Here is a 21,040-nt window from a genome sequence, read left to right as displayed (position 1 = left end):
TGCAGCTTCCTCACCTCTCCCAGCTTTCATAGAATTGAAGAAAGTTAGGGCCCTGCTCTGAATTAGACTTTGGCTTAAGGGAATGTTGTGGCTGGTTTGATCTTCTATCCAGACCACTACAACTTTCTCAGTATCAGCAATAAGACTTTTGTTTTCATTATCATTCACATGTTCACTGGAGTAGCACTTTTAATTTCCTTTAAGAAGTTTTCCTTTGCATTCTCAATTTGGTACCACATCCACCTACCTTGAGTTCTAGCCAAGGGTATATCAACAGCCTCATTCCTACCATCTACTGGTGAAAATAAGGTCAATTGCTAACCTATCTTCTGATCAGGTAGTGTGTGGGTAGAATCTCTGAACAACTATGTATCTCTCATCCAATCATACGACCCATTCCCCATGAAGTTGAAGTCTGGTCCACCTTTGTGTACCTGGACCCCCTTATATAGATCTATAAAAAGATGATTTTAATAAATAAATGGAAGAGAAGAGAAAAATCTTCCATGGAAAAGAATTCTAAATAATTTATTTGGATATTGCACCCTCACTCCTTAAGTGTGGGCTGCAAGTTGTGACTTTCTTCCAAAGCATACAACGTGGAAAGGGGAAAAGGAGGAACATTACAGTGAAGAAACCTGACAAATACTATCTCAGCCAAGTACTCAAGGTCAATATCTACAGTGATAAATCATATGGATAGTATGTACCCTTCATATGATGTGAGGAATATCATACTTAATTCTGTAGTCTTCCTCTCAAAGCCCATAGCCCCAGTCTAATTATGAGGAAAACATCTGACAAATCCCAGTGAAGGAACATCCTACACAATGCTTGACTGGTACTCCTCAATACTGTCAAGGTCATCAAAACCAAGGCAAGTCTTGTGAGTCAACTATACTCCAATAAAAAGAAAAAAGAAAAAAAATAAAAGGCGAGTCTGAAAAACTGTCACAACCAATAGGACTAGATACAATGTAATAAACTGGATGGGATCCTGGAACTGAAAAAGGACATTAGGTAAAAAGTGAGAAAATCCGAATGAAATGTAAACTTTAGCTAATAGTAATATATCATTATTGGTTCATTTACTATAACAAATAACTGTATTGTAAAGTGTTAATAATAGGGGAAACTGGATATAGGGTATATCTAAACTCTGTTATCTTCAAAATATCTTTAAATCTGAAATTTCTAAATTATGTTTATTTTTTAAAAATAATGTGAGCAAAGCTAATGTTTATTGAACCTTTGCTTTGTGCCAAACATTGTGCTAAAAGCTTTGTTTATGTTATCTCACTGAATGCTAAGGATGACTTTATGAAATGAATAGTTATCCTCATTTTATAGGTAAGGAAATTGAGACATAGGTTAAGTGGATTTCTTAAAGCTCAAATCTAGGAAATTGGGGAGGAAGGATTCCAATGCAGTCTGTCTAACTGTAGAGCCAATGCTCCTTTTTGTCATATCCATATAACTTATTAACAGACATTGAGCTCAAGAAGAATGCTTAGCATTTTTCTACAACTAGTGTTCATCAGACAAATAAGCCTACAAGGAAGAATAAAGAGAAAACTCTGTGCTTGCCAGCAGACAAAATAAATGTACTTCTAAAGCAGGTTGAAGAATTGAGGTTTGAAATAAAGACAGAAGAAACTCAAGGAATGATGAATCTACTGAAGCATTTAAAGAAGAGATGCTTATATCCAGAACTTTGATTTTTGAAACTTTTGCAGACAGGATGAAGTTGATCAAGCATTTGAAGTGTGTTGAATCATAGGACATATACTAACACAGGGGTCCCCAACCCTCGGGCTGAGGACCGGTATAGGTCTGTAGCCTGTTAGGAACTGGGCCGCACAGCAGGAGGTGAGCGGCGGACGAGCGAGCGAAGCTTCATCTGCCGCTCCCCATCGCTCCCCATCACTCACATTACCACCTAACCCATCGCTCCCATTACCGCCTGAACCATCCACCCCCCCACCAACCCCCCTCCACATCCGTGGAAAAATTGCCTTCCCTGAAACCGGTCCCTGGTGCCAAAAATGTTGGGGACCGCAGATCTAACACATAAGCTGTATTGGAGTTAAAATGTCAAAAAAATTGTAAGAAAAGTAAGGGAGAAAACCTAAAGCTCCTCAATATGACTGCTCCTTCACTGTCTCTCACCCAGTTTCTCTTTAGGACTGGATATCTCCCTGAACCTAAATGACAGCTCACTGAGCTAAGGCCCTGTTATACAGCTCAACTAATATTAATCCCTTTTTCTCGAGTCTAGGAGATGGGCAGCAGGGAGCAATGGAATTCATGACCAAAACTCCCAACTGCCATTCAATGTGCACTTCATCTTGTAAGTTTCCATGTATGTATGTCCTTGCCTAAGTATGATCTACACTCAGGCACTTCCTCAATTCTGATGCCTCCTTTATCTCTAGGATGCTTGCCCTATCTTGGCTCTTACTGGATTTAACACCCAATAATGTCATCTGTAAAATAAGACCATGAATATACATATGTTACAAATTGATATTAGAATTAAAAAACAGTGTCTTCATAAAACTTCCATAGATTCTCTGATCTAATCTTATGAGATACATATTAATATAATTATATCCACCAAACTTTTGGTGTAAGAACAAGGCCATTTATTTTGTTTTGTTTTTTGCACACAGCTTTGCATATAGTTTTACTAGTTGGATTTCTACCTTAACGTCTGTCCATCAAACATACCTGTAATGCATAGTTTACAGTATCCAGCTTTGGATTACTCAAAGTAAAGCAAAAGACTTCCACTTTTTTTTTTTAATAGAAAAGTAAAGGTGATGTTCTCACCTTTTCTCTTCAAAATTACACAAAAGCAACAAATAAAAAGAGAAATAGAAACACAAACTCCTTTTTGACAAAATCAAAAAGCATATTAAATCTCAAACCATGTACATTATGAAGTACAGTGAAGGTAAAGAAGGATGCAGAAAGATGCCAAGAGAAATTGCCCAGGTTACAGATCACCAACAAAACCAACAATATAGTTCTTTAAAGTAGCATATCCTGAGGAACAAAATCAACAATTCCTAGTTTGGAGCAAATGCAGTTGATGACCAGGGTGGTGCTTCTCGGTTTGACATAAAGGGGAGACAATATTGGAGAACCCAAGGAGTCACATTGAAAAACCATGTTTGTAGGAAGCAGTATGCTGATGAGGCAGGATTGAAAAAAGATTGTGAGTTCTGAGTTGTCCTGTAACTGCTGATCTCACATGACAGACAGAAGTGAAGACTAAAGGCTATAATTCGAACACATACACAATTTTTTTGAGATGAGAGTTTTTGCTGGCTTGAAGTGCAGACCTAGATCTAGTCCAATATACTCTACTGCAAAAATTTGGTCCAGGAGGTACTCATTTGATTCAAAGATGGGCAAAATTTTAAAAAGGGTTGGAGAGAAGGCCATAATCTGCTTGGGTTTTATACCGAAGGGGAGATCTTTTCTGGAAAGCTACACTAGAAATTGGATGAGACGAAGCTTTACTTGTCACTGTTACCTACCCTTTTGTATTTTTTGAACTCAAAAGAAATTTCATGTAATAGAATAGGGGCTTTGAAAAAATATTTAGATATTTTCAAGGAAATCTGAATACAAATCCTTTCAGATTTTGGACTCTCTTTATTCAGTCTTTCATTTGTTTTGACCACATATAATTTGAGAGCAATTCCTTCTGGTGACGTTCCTTTATCAGGCCTTTCACAGAGGCATTCAACTTATAGAGAAACAACTTTGCCTTTTGTATTTGTATCTCATTGGTTTTGTAATATTTATTCATGTCATATTATAATATAACTGGAATAACAAGTTTAAGAACAAATACAATTAATTCAGTAGGCATAAAGCTCAACTGGTGGGAACAGAAACATGTAAATGATCTAGAAAGTGGCCTACTAACCACAAAGGTTCAGTGTACTATGGGTGTCATATGTTTTAGAGAAAAAAACAGCAATGCTTGTTGATGGATTTGTTAAGTGGATGTTAGAAGAAATTACCTTAAATATGAATATATGTCCTCACTGTATTCCTTTTGCCTTTGAGTTATTCTTTAGGATATATAGTTTTAGATATATTGTTTAAATTTTAATTTTGTTCAAGAACTGTTTATTGAGCTCCTACCTACTGTGCACCCCAAGCATAGAAACAAGTGAAAGTAAGTATTTCATCACTACTTGTTGAAATCAAACAAAGTTAATAGGCTGTTATTGGTGATTTTACTTAGGATATACTGAATAACCTATATTGGTACAGAAGATTTAAATGAAAGAATTTAGTTATATTGACTTGTTTCATGGATATCCTTAGAGCTCTTCAGATACCTAAGGTTGTTTTAAATTGTTATGTTTGTTTTACTTTAGGGTATGTTTGATTAGAAAAAAATATTTTTAACTGTTATTAAATTTATTATTGTTATTTTATCTTGAAGCTGCCAGAAAGAATTATAATGGACTACTATGAGAAGTACAAGCCTAGAATGAATGAGCTGGAGGCTTTTAATATGGTAAATCTCAGAATTAAACATACTAAATTGAATATGTTGCTAGACTTGAGTAGGCTCCTATTAAATTTTTTTATGGGGCCAACCAATCTGTGTTGTTTTTCTCTTAATGTAGAAAAACTGTTTTGGATCATTTCCTATTTTAGAACTATATTAGGTGTCAGTAATGTAATAAAGAGAACACATGGTAGATTTCTCTTAAAGTGTATTATAAATGCATGGAAAGAAGTTTTAGAGTTCTTTGAACACATATTGGTCTCAATGCAGTTATTTCACAAGCATTCCTTTTAGTGAATTTCATTCTTAGTACCCCTTTAAAAGCTTTCTATCACATATGTATGATTGCTTTTGGATTCTATCCCAAAGTCACTCAAAGGACATTCTTTTCCTTTTACTATTAAAGAAAAACTTTTGATCTCTGAAGTATTTATTTTCTGAAGATGTACGATGAGTATTGGAGATTTGGCCTTATATGAGTTTCTGTAGATACATTTTCTTAAACAAGTGTTAAGCTAGTATTTTTGTTTGTTTTAAAGTACCACTGTCCTATCTTATACTTTCTTTTAGTTGAAAGTTGTTCTGGCTCCTTGCATAGAGACATTGATTCTTCTGGATCGGCTTTGCTACCTGAAAGAGCAGGTAAATTATGTTAATTTTAAATGCATAACAAATATATTTATTAAACCCAGTAATATGGATCTGCTTATAACTAGGATAACATTCTTTCACATAAAACTAGTAAGATAATTTTTCTCATTGTATTTTCCAATTCTAAATATTCTTTCCATCTCTTTTGAAACAAAAACATATGTACAACAGATGTTTCCAGCAAAGCTACTATAATAAAGTTTACATTCTTTTAATTTTATGGTAATTACTATACAGTAGACGATGCACACAAACCATCATATATGACATATAGTATAGCTAAAATTAATAAAGGCAAGATGTAAAGATACCATTTTTATGCTTCATTTTATAAGAATCACCTTTTAATTCACTTTTGAATTTTTGGACATATGCACTCTGCAGTTTAGAAATTTCCTTCTCATCAGTGATAATTGCTTCTGTTTTTTTCACAGTCTTATTTGTTTTATCTTTGTTGAATGACCAAAAAATATGATTTTTTGTTATCTTTGGGGAAAATGTGTTTTTCAGATTCTACTCTATGTTCAAAATAATGTTTTTGAGCTCTTTAAAATTAAGCCCATTTGTGGATTCAGCCTTGTTTCCAATATAAACTCTTTATTTTAATAATTTTGTTTTATCATATGGAGAGCTTTATTTCTTTTCAGCAAACTACTTGGAACAGATGGATTTTAATAATTGGTATTTTTATGGAGAAAGGCAATTTTTAAATATTTACATAATTATGTACTTTCCTAAGCTACTAACTAATTCAAAATCACTGGAATCTTTTGGTTCTCAACTTGTTAGTTCACAGAATCAGCCTTATTTTACTAGGTACTCATCATTTCCCTTTCAAAACAATTTCCAGTAACCTAAATAAAATAGGTAGGCAAAACAGTATGCACCAAGTTTAACAGATTGGTAACGAAGTGATAGAAATCATATAATTGTTCATTTTGTTAATATTTTAAATAATATTTTACTATTATAAAAGTAATACACACTTATGTTAGAAAATTTAAAATGAAGAATATATAAAAAATTAAAAGTAACGATTATCTCACCTTTCAGCATTAGCTATTAAATTATTGATATGTTTTTTAGAGCTTCTAATATATGTTTGTTGCATGTATATGTATGAGCATATTATTTCTACTTTAAAATTGGAATAAATTGTAAATGCAGTTTTGCATCTAATTTCTTTCATTTGTTTTATTTAGAATTTTTCCATCTCATTAAATGTACTACAGAAGCTGAATAATGTTTCATCATATAATTTATTTAAGTAATACCCAGTTGTCTCTAGCCACTTCCAGTTTTTCACAATTGCAGCAAGGAGTAGCCTTGTGGTTCACTCTCTATGCATATCTTTATTTCCTCAACATAAATTCCCGAAGGTGCATTTCTAAGTGTTAATTTTATTCAACAAAGAATAATTTTCTTTTATATAGTTTGTTTTTCATGTAGTTTTTATATTCCAGTATGTAGTCTAACATCTCTCATTTTTATCTTCAACAAGTAGTTGCCTATTTAAATCACTTACCAATTTGCAGGATGATATTGCGTGGTCTGCACTCGTGAAGTTGTTTGATCCTGTGAAATCTCCCAGATGTTATGCCATTATTGCACTGAAGAAGCAGCAGTGATTTCAATTGAAGCAAGGTATTAGATGTATCTGTTTGTGGAATCAATTGCTAATTTTGCTTTTCTAAACATTAATGCCATGTTACATAAATATTTGAAAAAATTGCTATATATTTTAAATAGGCAATAAAACAATAGCTAACAACAGAATGCCTTAATCCATTTTCCATTATCAAAGCATACATTAATTTTAAAAAAATCAAGAACTCATGAAAATATTATAAAAGGATTTGACCTACATTTCTGAGTTAGTACGTCTATAGGACATTGTAATCTGAGCCTTGTTTCCTGTTCAGTATTTGAGACCCTTGCTATTTGCTGCATATCACATTTTGACTTTTTACCAACTTAAAATCAGATGAAAGGTATAGGTATAGATACAGTAAAACTAGCTGGTCCTGAAGATCATTAGCATTTTCTTTCACATTTTGGAAGGATTTTTCATGTTATCAGGAGAGAAAAAGTCACGCTTAAATAAATACCCAGGAAGCAGGCCAGACATAAAAAGTGCTTAATATAAAGCATATTTTATACTGTGTTTTAATCTAAATTACATAAGGAAATATTCTGTGTCCTTAAAGGAATATGTGTCTTATAATTGGGATATTCACTTTAAGGATTCTTGGGGCTATTTATCTTACTAAAATAAAGGATGGGTTGTCACTTTATGAATCATCTGGTACTCTGTAAAAAACCAATCTAGGAGAAGCAGGAGTGAATAAGAAGAGACCCACACTCTGCCCAGTATGGTACAGAGTCCTTTCATTAGCAGAAAACTTGAGGTTTCTAATACACACAGAAGAGATGGACAACTGGGAAAAAGCTTCCTTGATTCTCAGCTAGAGACTGCATAAAATTCTCCCAGAAGAAGAAGTAACTGCTTTCTTAAATTTTAGAGTCTATACACAGATGAGAATAATTTTTTGCTTTGGGTTGTGATACTGAGTTTGTAGCCAGTATATGTGTGAATGATCAGGTGCTTTGTATACCTAGTACAACACTGGGAAAATTAGCCATTTTTTAAGTTTTTTATGCTGAAAACTTTAAACATATCCAGAAGTGGAGAGTAGAGTATAATAAATCCCCATGTACTCATCACAAACTTCAGTAATTATAAACATTTTACCAATCTCGTTTCATCAGGACACACATGAAAGTGCACACAGACACACATTTGCCACCCATACTCACCTTCCCTGGAGAATTTTAAAGTAAATCTCAAGCAATTTGTTATTTCACATAAATACGTAAATATATATTTCTAAGTTAAGGATTTCTTTCCATAATAATCTATTACTTACCCTCATTCACATTTCCGTGATTAGCTCAAAATGTCTTTTATATCAGTTGGTTCAATTCAGAATCAAAACAGGGTTCACACATTTGCATTTGGTTGATGCGTCTCTTTAGGTTGCTTATTTTATTCTATTTTATTTCCTTATATTGTTTGCTATATGAGTATCTAACTCAGGAGCAGAAAACCGTTCCAAGCCTACCTTCTTTCCTTTCATAATTTTAACTTCTATGTAAAATTTTAAACTTTTTTTCTGATGCCCAAGTATTTATATAACATTCATTTCTCCTTATAATAAAGAAAAAAAAAGAACCTTATATAGGTAAAGCTCTACTTATATGGGTAAAGAGAAGTGAATTACAAATGTTTTAATACCAAGGAAAGTATGTAGTAACTTCCTAGTGTTTCAAAACATTGTCAGAAATTGCATTTACCAATTAGAGCTTTCCATTTTGTATTAATCAGAGACAAATGTGAGATTCCAGCATCTAATCAACATGAGATGATCTGTACAGTCACACTGAGATGATAACATTTCAGCAGAAAGCAAAGAAATACAATATTTTGGTAGGACTTTATACACGTGAATCCCTGTTGCACTGTTTGTAGACTCATCTCATAAAAACCGCTCTTTGAGAACTCGTTTACAAGTTGAATGAAAGAGTGGTGCATTAGCAGGAGCACCAATTCTGACAATTACCTTCTGGGTGAGTTAAAGCAAGACTCTTAATATCTCAGAGCCTCATTTGTAAAGTAGGGTTTTATTTAATATTTATTTTATAAACATTTATTGAATGCCTACCATGTGTCAGAGATTATGCTAGGTAGGCACTGGCAGTATGGAGGCAAACAAGACATGTCCCTGTCCTCAGAGTTCAGTGAAGAAGACAATAAAATTACTAATTACAGTAATTAGAACTATAATTACTGAACAGGGCTGAGAGGATCAGGGCATAGGATTCTTTAGAGTATCTTCAAATCAATAGACTTAGGGGGAAGAAGGACTCAGTAATATTAGTACCGTAGTTGAGATTCATGTGACTTAAGTTGTTTTGTGTCCTTGCCTGAGTCACTTAACTATTCGGTGTGCCTCAGTTTTCTCATCTGTAAAAAATAATGTAAGAATAGAATTTACTCATAAGGTTATTAAGAGGATTAACGGACTAAATATATGTTATTCAACTCCCCCAAAATATCTCCAGCCACCCTGTTAATCAAGCAAAACTAAATTTATTAGAATTCTCTTCAGCAATAGAGGACTTCCCCTTGACAGTCTTGACTGTCTCTGAAGGAGGAAGTCAGGAAAGGATATTTATAAGATTTGGAAGTCTGGGCTCAAGGAGCTTAAGGCAGCTTTTTTAAGGTGGAGAACAGACTGGGATTGGGGAAATTTCATGACGTAAGTTTTATGGTTAGTATCTATAGCAAGGTGAGGGTCTTGAACCGAGTCTTGATAAGTAAACTGTTGCTTGATAAGTGAACTCTCTGCCAAGGAAAGCAGATTGTTTGTCTGAGATAAATTAATATATGGGAATTTCCTGAAACAAACAATGAAGTTATTTATTGGTTTACAGTCTTATCTTTCCTGGGGAAAGTTTTCTTGCAAAAAACAAATAAATCATGTTGAAACAGGTGGTCTCAGTTCTTACACCCCATATAGCTCTGTCACATTGATGCAGATGGTTGCGGTGCTCCATGTAAAGTACTTAATTCCTGGCACATAATGCATAATATAAAAGCAATAGTTGTGTTTTTTAAATGTCCTAGAGGGAGAGAAATGGAAACTTATTTATAAGTTATGACATTGATTTTGTAGGGAAAAAAATGTGTTCTAGATTCTAATCAGACAACTTACAAATGGATTTTTAGTGTCCCCATTCAAAATTTGAGGAATTGTCCACATTTAAAAGTGGATTTGATTACTGGATGAAGAACATTACTTTATGCTCAGTAGTATGTTTCACAGCAATTTTGCTTGCTGACATAATCTGTCATTTTAAGATTAATATTCATTTTTAGATTAATTTGTAACAGTGATTGCTCTGTATCTATAGGTATAAATGCTGAGACTTATGCAAAAGACCTCCCACACTACATGTATCTGTTGATTGTTCTTTAATTGGCGTTTCTAGCTACTGTGCATAATAATAATTATTATTATTACCCTCTTTAACATGCATAGTTATTCCAAAGTCTTTGTCATGAGGCATGAGGTTTCTTTTTTTCCTGGATGGCTATGAGCTAAATTGACTGCGTTTTTTTAATACATGTTTGTTTGTTTTTTTTAATTGAGATATAGTTGGTTTACATATTATATAAGTTTCAAGTGTACAACATAGTGATTCACAATTTTTAGAGGTTATACTCCATTTATAGTTTTTATAAAATATTGTCTATATTTCTTGTGCTGTATATCCTTGTAGCTTATCTATTTTATACATAGTAGTTTGTACCTCTTAATCCCCTACCCCTATCCTGCTCCTCCTTCCTTCCCTCTCCCCACTCACAACCATTAGCTTGTTTTCTATATCTGTGAGTCTGTTTCTTTTTTGTTATTCTAAACAAAATATAAACTAGTGAACAAATATTCACTAGTTTGTTTCATTTTTAGATTCTACATATAAGTGATAACATATAGTATATGTCTTTCTCTGTCTGACTTATTTCACTAAGCATAATACCCACCAAGTCTATCCATTTTGTTGCAAATGGCAAAATGTCATTCTTTTTGACGGTTGAGTAGTATTCCATTCCATATATATGTGTGTGTGTGTATACACATATATGTATATGAATAGTACATATATAAATAAATATATGAAATTTCCATATGCTCTATTTTTTTCCTTCCAGTTTCATTGAGATATAACTGACATACAGTACTGTTTAAGTTTAAGGTGTACAGCGTAATGATTTGACTTACATACATCATGAAATGTTTATCACAATAAGTTTAGTGAACATCCATCACCTCATGTAGATACAAAATTAAAGAAAGAAAAAAACACTTTCCTCATGATAAGAACTTTCAAGATTTACTCTCTTAAAAACTTTCATATATAACATATAGCAATGTTAATTATATTTACGTTGTGCACTATGTTCCCTGTTACTTATTTATCTTATAACTGGGAGTTTGTACCTTTTGACTGCCTTCATCCAATTCCCCCTCACCCCATCCCCCTCCTCTTGTAACCACAAACCTGATCTCTTTTTCCATGAGTTTGTTTGTTTTTATTTGTTTTTAAAGTATAATTTACCTACAGTTAACACTATGTTAGTTCCTGTTACACAACATAGTGATTTGATATTTCTGTACATTTCAAGATGATCACCATGATGGCTCCAGTTATTATCTGTCACCATACAAGATAATGCACAGTTATTTTTTTAATTGAAGTATAGTTGATGTACAATGTTGTGTTAATTTCTGCTATACAGCAAAGCGATTCAGTCATATATATATATATATATTTCTTTTTTTATCAATATATTCTCTTCCATCATGGTTTATCACATGATATTGAATATAGTTCCCTGTGCTATACAGTAGGACCTTGTTGTTTATCCATTCTATATATAATAGTTTGCATCTGCTAACCCCAAACTCCCAGTTCATCCCTTCCCCACCCCCCCACCCTTGCCAACCACACTGTACATTTCATACCCATGACTCTTTTGTTTTGCAGCTGGAATTTTGTACCTCTTAATCTCCCTCACCTATTTCTCTCCCTCCTTGTCCCTGACCCACTCCCCTCTGGCAACCACCTATTTGTTGTCTGTATCTATGAGTCTGTTTCTGTCTAGTTATGCTTATTCATTTGTTTTGCTTTTTAGATTCCACATATAAGTGAAATCATTCAGTATTTGTCTTTCTCTGTCTGACTTACTTCACTTAACATAATATCCGCCAAGTCTATCCATGTTGTTGCAAATGGGAAAATTGTGTTATTTTTTTATGGCTGAGTAATATTCCATTGTGTGTGTGTGTCACATCTTTCCATTCATCTCATTCATCTACTGAGGAGCACTTAGGTTGCTTCCATATCTTGCATATCTTGGCTATTGTAAATAATGCTGCAGTGAACACAGGGGTGCATTTATCTTTTCAAATTAGTGTTTTTGTTTTCTTCAGATAAATACCCAAGAGTAGAATTGCTGTATCATATGAAGTTCTATTTTTAGTTTTTTAAGGAATGTCCATCTGTTCTCCATAGTGGCTGTGCCAATTTACATCCCCACCAACAGTGCACGAGGGTTCCCATTCCTCCACACCCTCTCCAGCATTTGTTGTGTTCTTTTTGTTGATAGCCATTTCTGACAGGTGTGAGGTGATATCTCATTATGGTTTTGATTTGCATTTCCTTGCTCATTGGTGATGTTGAGCATCTTTTCATGTGCCTTTTGACCATCTGTATGCCTTCTTTGGAAAAATGTCTATTCAGATCCTCTGCTCGTTTTTGATTGGGTTGTTGGGGGGTTTTTTGATGTTGAGTTGTATGAGTTCTTTGTATATTTTGGATATTAACCCCTTATTAGATGTATCATTTGCATATATCTTCTCCCATTCAGTAGGTAACCTTTTCATTTTGTTGTTAGTTTCCTTTGCTGTGCAAAAGCCTTTCCATTTGATGTAGTCCCATTTGTCTATTTTTGCTTTTTTTTTTTGTTTCCTTTGCCCAAGGAGACATATCCATGAATTATTGCTAAGATCAGTGTCAAAGAGCTTGCTTCCTATGTTTTCTTCTAGAAGTGTTATGGTTTCAGGTTTTACATTTAAGTCTTTAATCCATTTTGAATTTATTTTTGTGCATGGTTTGAGAGAGTAGTCCCCTTTGATTCTTTTGCATATAACTGTCCAGTTTTCCCAACACTGTTTGTTGAAGAGACTGCCTTTTCCTCATTGTATATTCTTGCCTCCTTTGTTGGAGATTAATTACCCATAAAAGTGAGGGTTCATTTCTGGACTGTCTATTCTGTTCCACTGATCTGTGTGTCTGTTTTTGTGCCAGCACCATACTGTTTTGATTACTGTAGCTTTGTAGTATTTGGAATCAGGGAGCATGATACCCCCAGCTTTGTTGTTCTTTCTCGAGACTGTTTTGGCTTTTCAGGGACTTTTGTGTTTTCATACAAATTTTAGAATTATTTGTCCAAGTTCTGTGAAAAATGCCATTGGTATTTTGATAAGGTCCCATATGCTTTAAATTTAAGAATTATACATCTGAATACCTTTCGAGTCAAAGAAGAAAGTGGAAATCAGAAAATATTTTGAATAATAATGAAAATAATTGAATTGAATTATAATTTTTCATTACAGATCATTGTAATTTTCATTACAAATTAGACATCAAAACTTGTAAGATGAGCTAAACCATGATATAAGGAAATATTAGCTGTGAACATGTAATAGCAAAGAAAAAGACCGAAAATCAAAAGATTAGTAGTTAGTGGAAGGAAAACACACAGAGAGATAATTAACACCTCTAAAAGTTGGTTCTTAGATAACTAATGAAATTGACACAACTCTGAAAGAGTAATCATTTAAAAAAAAATAAAACAGTTAAATAACTAAGGAATATAAAAGGGAACATCACTATAGATCCTACAAAAATTAGAACGGTAATAAGAATATTATGAACAGCTTTATACTGATAAATTTGAACATTTGTGTAAAAAGGAAATTTTTCTCAAAGAAATGCAATATGCTAAAATTGCCGAAAGAAGAAAAATAAAACATAAATAATCATATAACTGTTATACTGAATCTGTAATTAATCCTCTATTAATTTCCTACATCTCAATAAAAGTACTTTGTGGATGTTAAATGTAATTCAGTTACCTACTATCTTGTTAGTTCGCAACTATGCGACTATAACACTTAAGGTTGGGGAGAAAGATTTAAAAGCTGTTGATAGTTCCTAATCTTCAGGAGTTCATAATCTAGTCATTGAGACACATATGAGAGGCATATGGAAGAGTTAAGCGTTAGATAATGACATTTGGGAGGAGAAGAAGAAAGTGTCTACATAAACACACAATGCTTTACCATGAACTATGTCCTAGATTGTTGACTTCTGTCCCATTCTTCCCCTTAATTATAGTTTCCTTTGGGTTATTTCTAAATGTGGTCAGTAGAATGGCTTGTTTTCGTGGAGGAGAGGACTGTTTAAGAAATAATCTGTTATGTGCTCTGGTTAACGTGTGACCAAAGGAACTGAAAGTCTCCAAACCTTCCCAGATGATTTGTACTTGGCCAGTGATACTACTGGCTACATGTATGGGAATTTATTAGTTGATGTATTTATCTCAGTGGATTTCCTCATTAAGTTTGCAGATGTTTTTTCAATGAAAGACCTTTTTTTTTTAACTGTACTGTTTTTATCAGAATTTTCCAATGAACAATCCAGAATAAGAGAGTTAACACATTTCAGCACAGAACAGAGTAGCGTGTATTTAAAATTCATGGGAGGAAAAGCCTTTAATTTGTACTCAGACAGTTATGATTGAACATGTTGGATTTTAGAAAAATAGAGGCAGTATGGAAATTCCAACCTGAAATTCAACACGTTGCTTTCCATTTAGTCAACATGGGGTTTGGTGTGCATCAGTTAATCATGTTGAACTAAATGCACATGTATTCAGAGTTAGCTGCCCTCTCAGGAAAGAATCCACTCTTCTAATACTGCCACAACTCTTTTAAGAAAATTAGTTGATGGTGGTTTTCCATCGAGTAAACTATACTCAAATAATGTGTTTCAAGGAAAGATAAAACAATTCCAGATCCATTTGATTATGACAACAGACATCTCTGGTGCTCTGGTGACTTCAGACTATTTCCAATTTTAGTAGACAATATAACTGTGCAGGTAAAGCTCTGTGAATAAAGGCATAAGGGACAGATTTTTTAATCATAAAGAAAAAATGTTAGTGCTCTATTTCCACTTTAATCCAAAAGGAAAGGAACTAAAAATAAAATTGAAGGCAAAGGAGAGGGTTCACTTTTAATGTATAGGATGTTGACCATCTTTTTATGTATGTAAACAATGCCTTTAAAGGCTCCACATTTACATTCATGTCACCAGCTTATACTATGTTTGGGAAGTCATCCCTTCACAGCAGGTTTTACTGTACTGAAGAGTGATATTTAGTAGTTTTGAGGATCGGCATTTACAGTGTAAGAACTGAAAGCTTTTGCAAGGTAAATGATTTTCTTGGATAACTTCTCTAATTAATAGCAAATACTGTCCGTTTCTCTTGAAAATAAACAGATCTGAATTTTTTAAAGTATGCTTCATATTTTAGATCTTTAGCGCAGTTTTTTTTTTGTTTTTTTTTTTTTTGTTTTGAGGTACGCGGGCCTCTCACTGTTGTGGTCTCTCCCATTGCGGAGCACAGGCTCTGGACGCGCAGGCTCAGCGGCCATGGCTCACGGGCCTAGCCGCTCTGCGGCATGTGGGATCTTCCCGGACCGTGGCACGAACCCGTGACCCCTGCATCGGCAGGTGGACTCTCAACCACTGCGCCACCAGGGAAGCCCTCTAGCGCAGTTTTAATATACGCTTTTGTTAATGAGATTCTTGGTAATGTGTTTTCATTCTAATAAATTGGTTGCAGATGCTTAGAGAAGAAAGGATTTCATTAAAATTGCTGCTGTTAATAGCATACCTCCTACCTTTAAGATTAATGAAACAATAGTAAATTCAACCAATATCTCCTTACTGTTCTATTATTATGAAAATTAAAACTTTATATCTCTTGGAGCTTTTTTTAGTTAATAAATAAAGCAGTGTTACAGAGCTTCTGAAGGTCATAGTAGCCTGGTGGAGTTACATCAAATACACATTTAATTTATGTCTTGATTTTTAGATTCTAAACTGTCTACAAGATGCAAATGCATAAGAAGGGTAGGATAGCTGTTTGTCAGGGCCAAAATAGAAATGCCATCTAGGAAACAGAAGACGAAATCTCTCTGACTTTTCCAGAAACAGAGTATATGTGTTTCTGATCAAGTAAGACATATAAAGTCCAACAAAACTTTATTGAACATCTATAAACTGGTGTTTTCACACTTAACCTCAATTCTCAGAACAACAAATTAATTCAATAGTGTGTATTAGGGATATAGATTGTTAGTATCAAAACAGTAATATACACCCAAGGGGCAAGCAGTAATACTTGAGAACAGTTCACCCATTTTTCATTCACTCTAGGGTTTAATTATTATCTTGAAAGCATAATGATTTCAGTGCCCAGTGTCTGCTTACAGACTTCCTTTTTGTTCTTTCCTTTTGTCTAACCCTGTGATCTCCAGACTTTGGTGGGCCAAAGAATTAAGGTGTATAGTACTATATTCAAAACTAAACAAATAACCATGTAAATGTATTTTCTATAAAAATGTGTTACAGGAAACACATTTAAGAGATCTTTCAGCTCACTGTCATAGACTTAAGAAAAAAGGATTCAATGATAAGAATCCCATTGACATTCCAAATAATGTGTTTTGTTTTTACTACTTTGGATAATAGATTCATACTTGGCTTTTATTGTCTTGTAAGTATATGCTAAGTTAAAATCAGAACTTTGCAATTTAAAGTTAAAAGTGGCAGCCCGAGGCCACTTTTGAAAGAATTGAACACCAATGATAGTGGTTAGTTTGTTTTGTTTTGTTTTTATATCTTTATTGGAGTATAATTGCTTTACAATGTTGTGTTAGTTTCTGCTGTACAACAAAGTGAATCAGCTATATGTATACATATATCCCCATATCCCCTCCCTCTTGCGTCTCCCTCCCACCCTCCCTATCCCACCCCTCTAGGTGGTCACAAAGCACCGAGCTGATCTCCCTGTGCTATGTAGCAGCTTCCCACTAGCTATCCATTTTACATTTGGTAGTGTATACGTGTCAATGCTACTCTCTCACTTCGTCCCAGCTTCCCCTTCCCCACCCCGTGTCCTCAAGTCCATTCTCTATGCCTGTGTATGTATTCCTGCCCTGACGCTAGGTTCATCAGTACCGTTTTTTTAGATTCCATATATGTGTGTTAGCATCTGGTATTTGTTTTTCTCTTTCTGATTTACTTTACTCTGTATGACAGACTCTAGGTCCATCCACCTCATTACAAATAACTCAATTTCGTTCCTTTTTATGACTGAGTAATATTCCATTGTATATATATGCCATTGTATATATATGCCAGATAGTGCTTAGTTTTAACTTACTTGGGAAGATCAGTGAAAACCAAGAAGCTTCCTGCCCATGATATTAATTTTAATTTTAAAATAAATCTTGGGACTTCCCTGGTGGCGCAGTGGTTAAGAATCCACCTGCCAATGCAGGGGACTCAGGTTCGAGCCCTGGTCCGGGAAGATCCCACATGCTGTGGAGCAACTAAGCCCGTGCGCCACGACTACTGAGCCTGCGCTCTAGAGCCCGCGAGCCACAACTACTGAAGCCCATGTGCCTAGAGCCCGTGCTCTGCAACAAAGAGAAGCCACCGCAATGAGAAGCCCGCACACTGCAACAAAGAGTAGCCCCCGCTCGCTGCAACTAGACAAAGCCCACGCGCAGCAATGAAGACCCAACACAGCCAAAATAAATAAATAAATAAAATAAAAAATAAATAAAAATTTAAAATAAATCTTAAGATAATTACTAAAAATAAACCTAAAGATAATTGCCAATTATTAAATACCAACTACTTTGACATTTTATATATCATATATACAAGGGCCACCCCAGAAGAATCAGAGAGGGGGTTTTATAAAGAGGCCTGTAAATGAAATTTGAAAATTCCAAAGAAAATTTTAAAAACAGCGAACTAAATAGATGACCACACAGCATAATGTTAGGACAATAACATTCCAAAAAGCTGGTGGGCATATAGCAATGCTTAAAACTTCAACATATGAGTTATAGAGTATATTTCTTAGTTACCAGTACTGATCTTTCTGGACACCAGAGTGATAAGCTAAAATTGTAAGAAATTATTCCAGTATGTAATAACACTTCTTTTTACATTGAAGTCCACGCCAGTGGCATGCTTCCTTGTCCAAAGATTAGCTTCCAGTCGTAGAAATAATATGGGAAGCAAAGATTAAGCAGGAGATTCCCTGCATCACCTTTTCTTCCTCAAGTAAGCTGAGCTTAGAGTTGTATTACGCAAAATTGCACTCTGCAGACCAACAGCATCAGCATCACCTGAGAACTTGTTAAAAATGCAGAATCTCAGTCCCTACCCCAAACCTACTCAGTCAGAATAGGTATTTTAAGAGACCCCCAAGTGCTTAACATTTGAGAAGACAGCCTCTTTAAGGCTCCTCTGAGAGAGTTTTATGCCCAAGAACACAGAAGACCCTGCCAGGCCCCTTAGTATCTGCTGCATTCCCAGGTTAGGGAGCATGCAAATCCCGAGGGTGCTCACTCACAGCCCTGCCCTAAATGGACCACATCTTGCCTCATGCTCGAGAGGTCTGTACCTAAGAATATTAGACCTCCCTCTCTTCAGTCACTGCCTAAGAATAAATACAAAGGAGACCAGAATTTCACAAATTCCTTCTGCCTTCAGCTGACATTTTTTAACAGGCATTACTGCAACAGGACTTGTTAATAAATTTGGGGATTGAATTGTGGGGTTTTTTGCAGCCATTTCTCACAACTAACTAAGGCTATGTCTTTTCAATATAATGTAAAAGATTTAGTTTGTAAGTAAAATTTAAGAATGTGAAAATGTTCTGTATTATCTGTATATTTACCATAAAACTCTAACATATATATGAATTAGGAACAACTCTTCAAAAGGCCTTCATATCTTTTGGTAGATGCTCCACATTTTATTCCGTGCTTTTTCTGTTTATCTCTGATTATGGTATCTTTCACCCATGCGATCTTTTCATATTAATAAAGATAGCAGACCAGTTGGCATTGGAATTTTCATAGAATTGATTTTAAAAATCAAGATACAGTGAATCTATTGAGGCAAACAAATCGGGTTCCTGGGCTAAACCTCAAATTGAGTTAACATACAAGCTGTCATTTTTACAAATCCATGAAAAATAAATGAGGAATTTGGCTCTCAAATAATATGATCATGCTATTTAAAATTCTTTACTTTCTCTCTTTTGGTTTAAAAAAAAAATGAAGAAAGTATAGTTAAATTACTCACATTCCCACCACCAAGTAGTTATTTTCAGTCGGTCCAAATGCATTTATTGTTTATATCTGCCTTAACAATCAACATACCATTTATATTCTGCCTCTTTTACTTAATATTATGTAAGAAACATTTCCCCATAATTCTATACTGCCTTCATCGTGATCATTTTTAATGACTTAAGAGTCCATCCTAATGACATATACTCTATTTACCCATTATTTTATTGTTGGACCTTCCAGCCTCTTGCTATTGTGCCTAAGACTGTTGTGAATACATTTGAGCATATGACATTCTCTTCTTCAATCATTTACACTGTACAACTACATTCCCATAAGGATAATTGCTAGTTAAAGGTTGATAATACTATTAAGTGTATCATACACATTAACTATTTAGGAACTCTGCTTTTTTCAATCCAGGGCCAAATTTGGATTTAGTTCTTTTCATAAAAGCTGCCAGCTTGGGAAATCATTGATGGTTAAACATAGAATCCACAGACAGCTTCAATAACAATGAACTGCAAACCCTCAATAGGCTCCTGCCTAGATATTTGTACATAAAATATAAGGAAACATAGGCAAGCAATCTACTAATGACTAGACAGAAATCAGTTCAGATAACTGAGGTCTACATAAGTGTGCCAATAAATTAAATTCAAAGATACCCTCCAAAACTGCACAAATGACCATTCACCAAATATAAGAATAAATACAGGGCTTCCCTGGTGGCGCAGTGGTTGAGAGTCTGCCTGCCGATGCAGGGGACACAGGTTCGTGCCCCGGTCCGGGAAGATCCCACATGCGCGGAGCGGCTGGGCCCGTGAGCCATGGTCGCTGAGCCTGTGCGTCCGGAGCCTGTGCTTCACAATGGGAGAGGCCACAACAGTGAGAGGCCCGTGTACCGCAAAAAAAAAAAAAAAAGAAAAGAATAAATACAAAGAACTTTTCTATGTGCCCCATTTGATTATTAAAAAAATTATAATAACCTACAATTTAATCTTTCTTGTAACCTCTGTTTTTGTCTTCCCCAAAGAATCCACCTCCAGTCTAGTAAATGCTAAAAGCACATAGTTTAACTGAAATTATGAGCAGCCACAGAAGGCCAATTTAAACAGATGTCATAATCAAAACAAATTTTACCCCACTTCCATGTATTAGTTAATAGATGTCAAAATGGCCAGCTTGACAGGAAGAGAAGAAGGAGCCACTTCAGTTACAGATTTCATGAAACCCCCCAAGTAGTTCCTCTTATATGCAGTCCAAAGGTGTCGCATAAGCCCCTTTCTGGCACGTAGGGATACATCATCAATTTCTTTGACAGTTTTGGAAGTCTACTATTCAAATTGCTCTTTCACCATTGCAGCCTCCGTGGAAGCTTCCAGTATGTTAACATAATTCCAGATTCACTGTTCTCAAGTGTGTTGGCATCTGAGAGCTCTCTGAAGGAGTGTCCTTGAGTAGCCAGATCTGTTTTTAAAATTTTAGAGGTTACTCCAACTTTATATTTCTCTTATATACCTACGTACCATTATACAGAGTGTCCTTGGCAACTACTCAAATTTTAAAAGGTTTTTTAAACTCCAAATGACATGATGGATTATGATAATAATGCCAACTAAATATTTATTGAGTGCCTATTCTATGCTAGGTGCTGTTCTAAGCACTTTGTATTTATTAACTTACTTTATAATCTTTATAGCAATCCTAAGAGGAAGGGACTGTATTATTTCTGCTGCTTTACTGAAGGGAAAATTGAAATACAGAAAGGTCCAGCAAC

General features: G+C 34.7%; 1 protein-coding gene across 9 annotated transcripts in view; it reads left to right on the top strand.

Annotated features, from left to right (window-relative positions):
- METTL25 (methyltransferase like 25) overlaps nucleotides 1–21,040 on the top strand; it is a 133,373-nt gene that overhangs the window by 92,196 nt on the left and 20,137 nt on the right. For 6 of the 9 annotated variants that reach the window (XR_009565621.2, XR_009565620.2, XR_009565619.1 and 3 more), the window contains exons 10-12: nucleotides 4,469–4,543; nucleotides 5,108–5,179; nucleotides 6,724–6,832. Coding sequence is in view for 3 of the 9 variants with exons in the window: in XM_030856456.2 (XP_030712316.2) it covers nucleotides 4,469–4,543; nucleotides 5,108–5,179; nucleotides 6,724–6,816 (240 nt within the window). In the remaining 6 variants the exon portion in view is untranslated. Of the gene's footprint in view, nucleotides 1–2,278; nucleotides 2,351–4,468; nucleotides 4,544–5,107; nucleotides 5,180–6,723; nucleotides 6,833–8,573; nucleotides 10,854–15,506; nucleotides 16,905–21,040 lie in introns of those variants that run through there. The other 3 variants (XM_060306859.2, XM_060306858.2, XR_004039401.2) reach the window with 3 other exon arrangements.

Source organism: Globicephala melas, chromosome 10 (assembly GCF_963455315.2).
Source record: "Globicephala melas chromosome 10, mGloMel1.2, whole genome shotgun sequence".
Classification (NCBI taxonomy): Eukaryota; Metazoa; Chordata; class Mammalia; order Artiodactyla; family Delphinidae; genus Globicephala; species Globicephala melas.
Note: the sequence above shows the minus strand (reverse complement) of the source record. Positions and strands in the feature narration are given on the sequence as shown.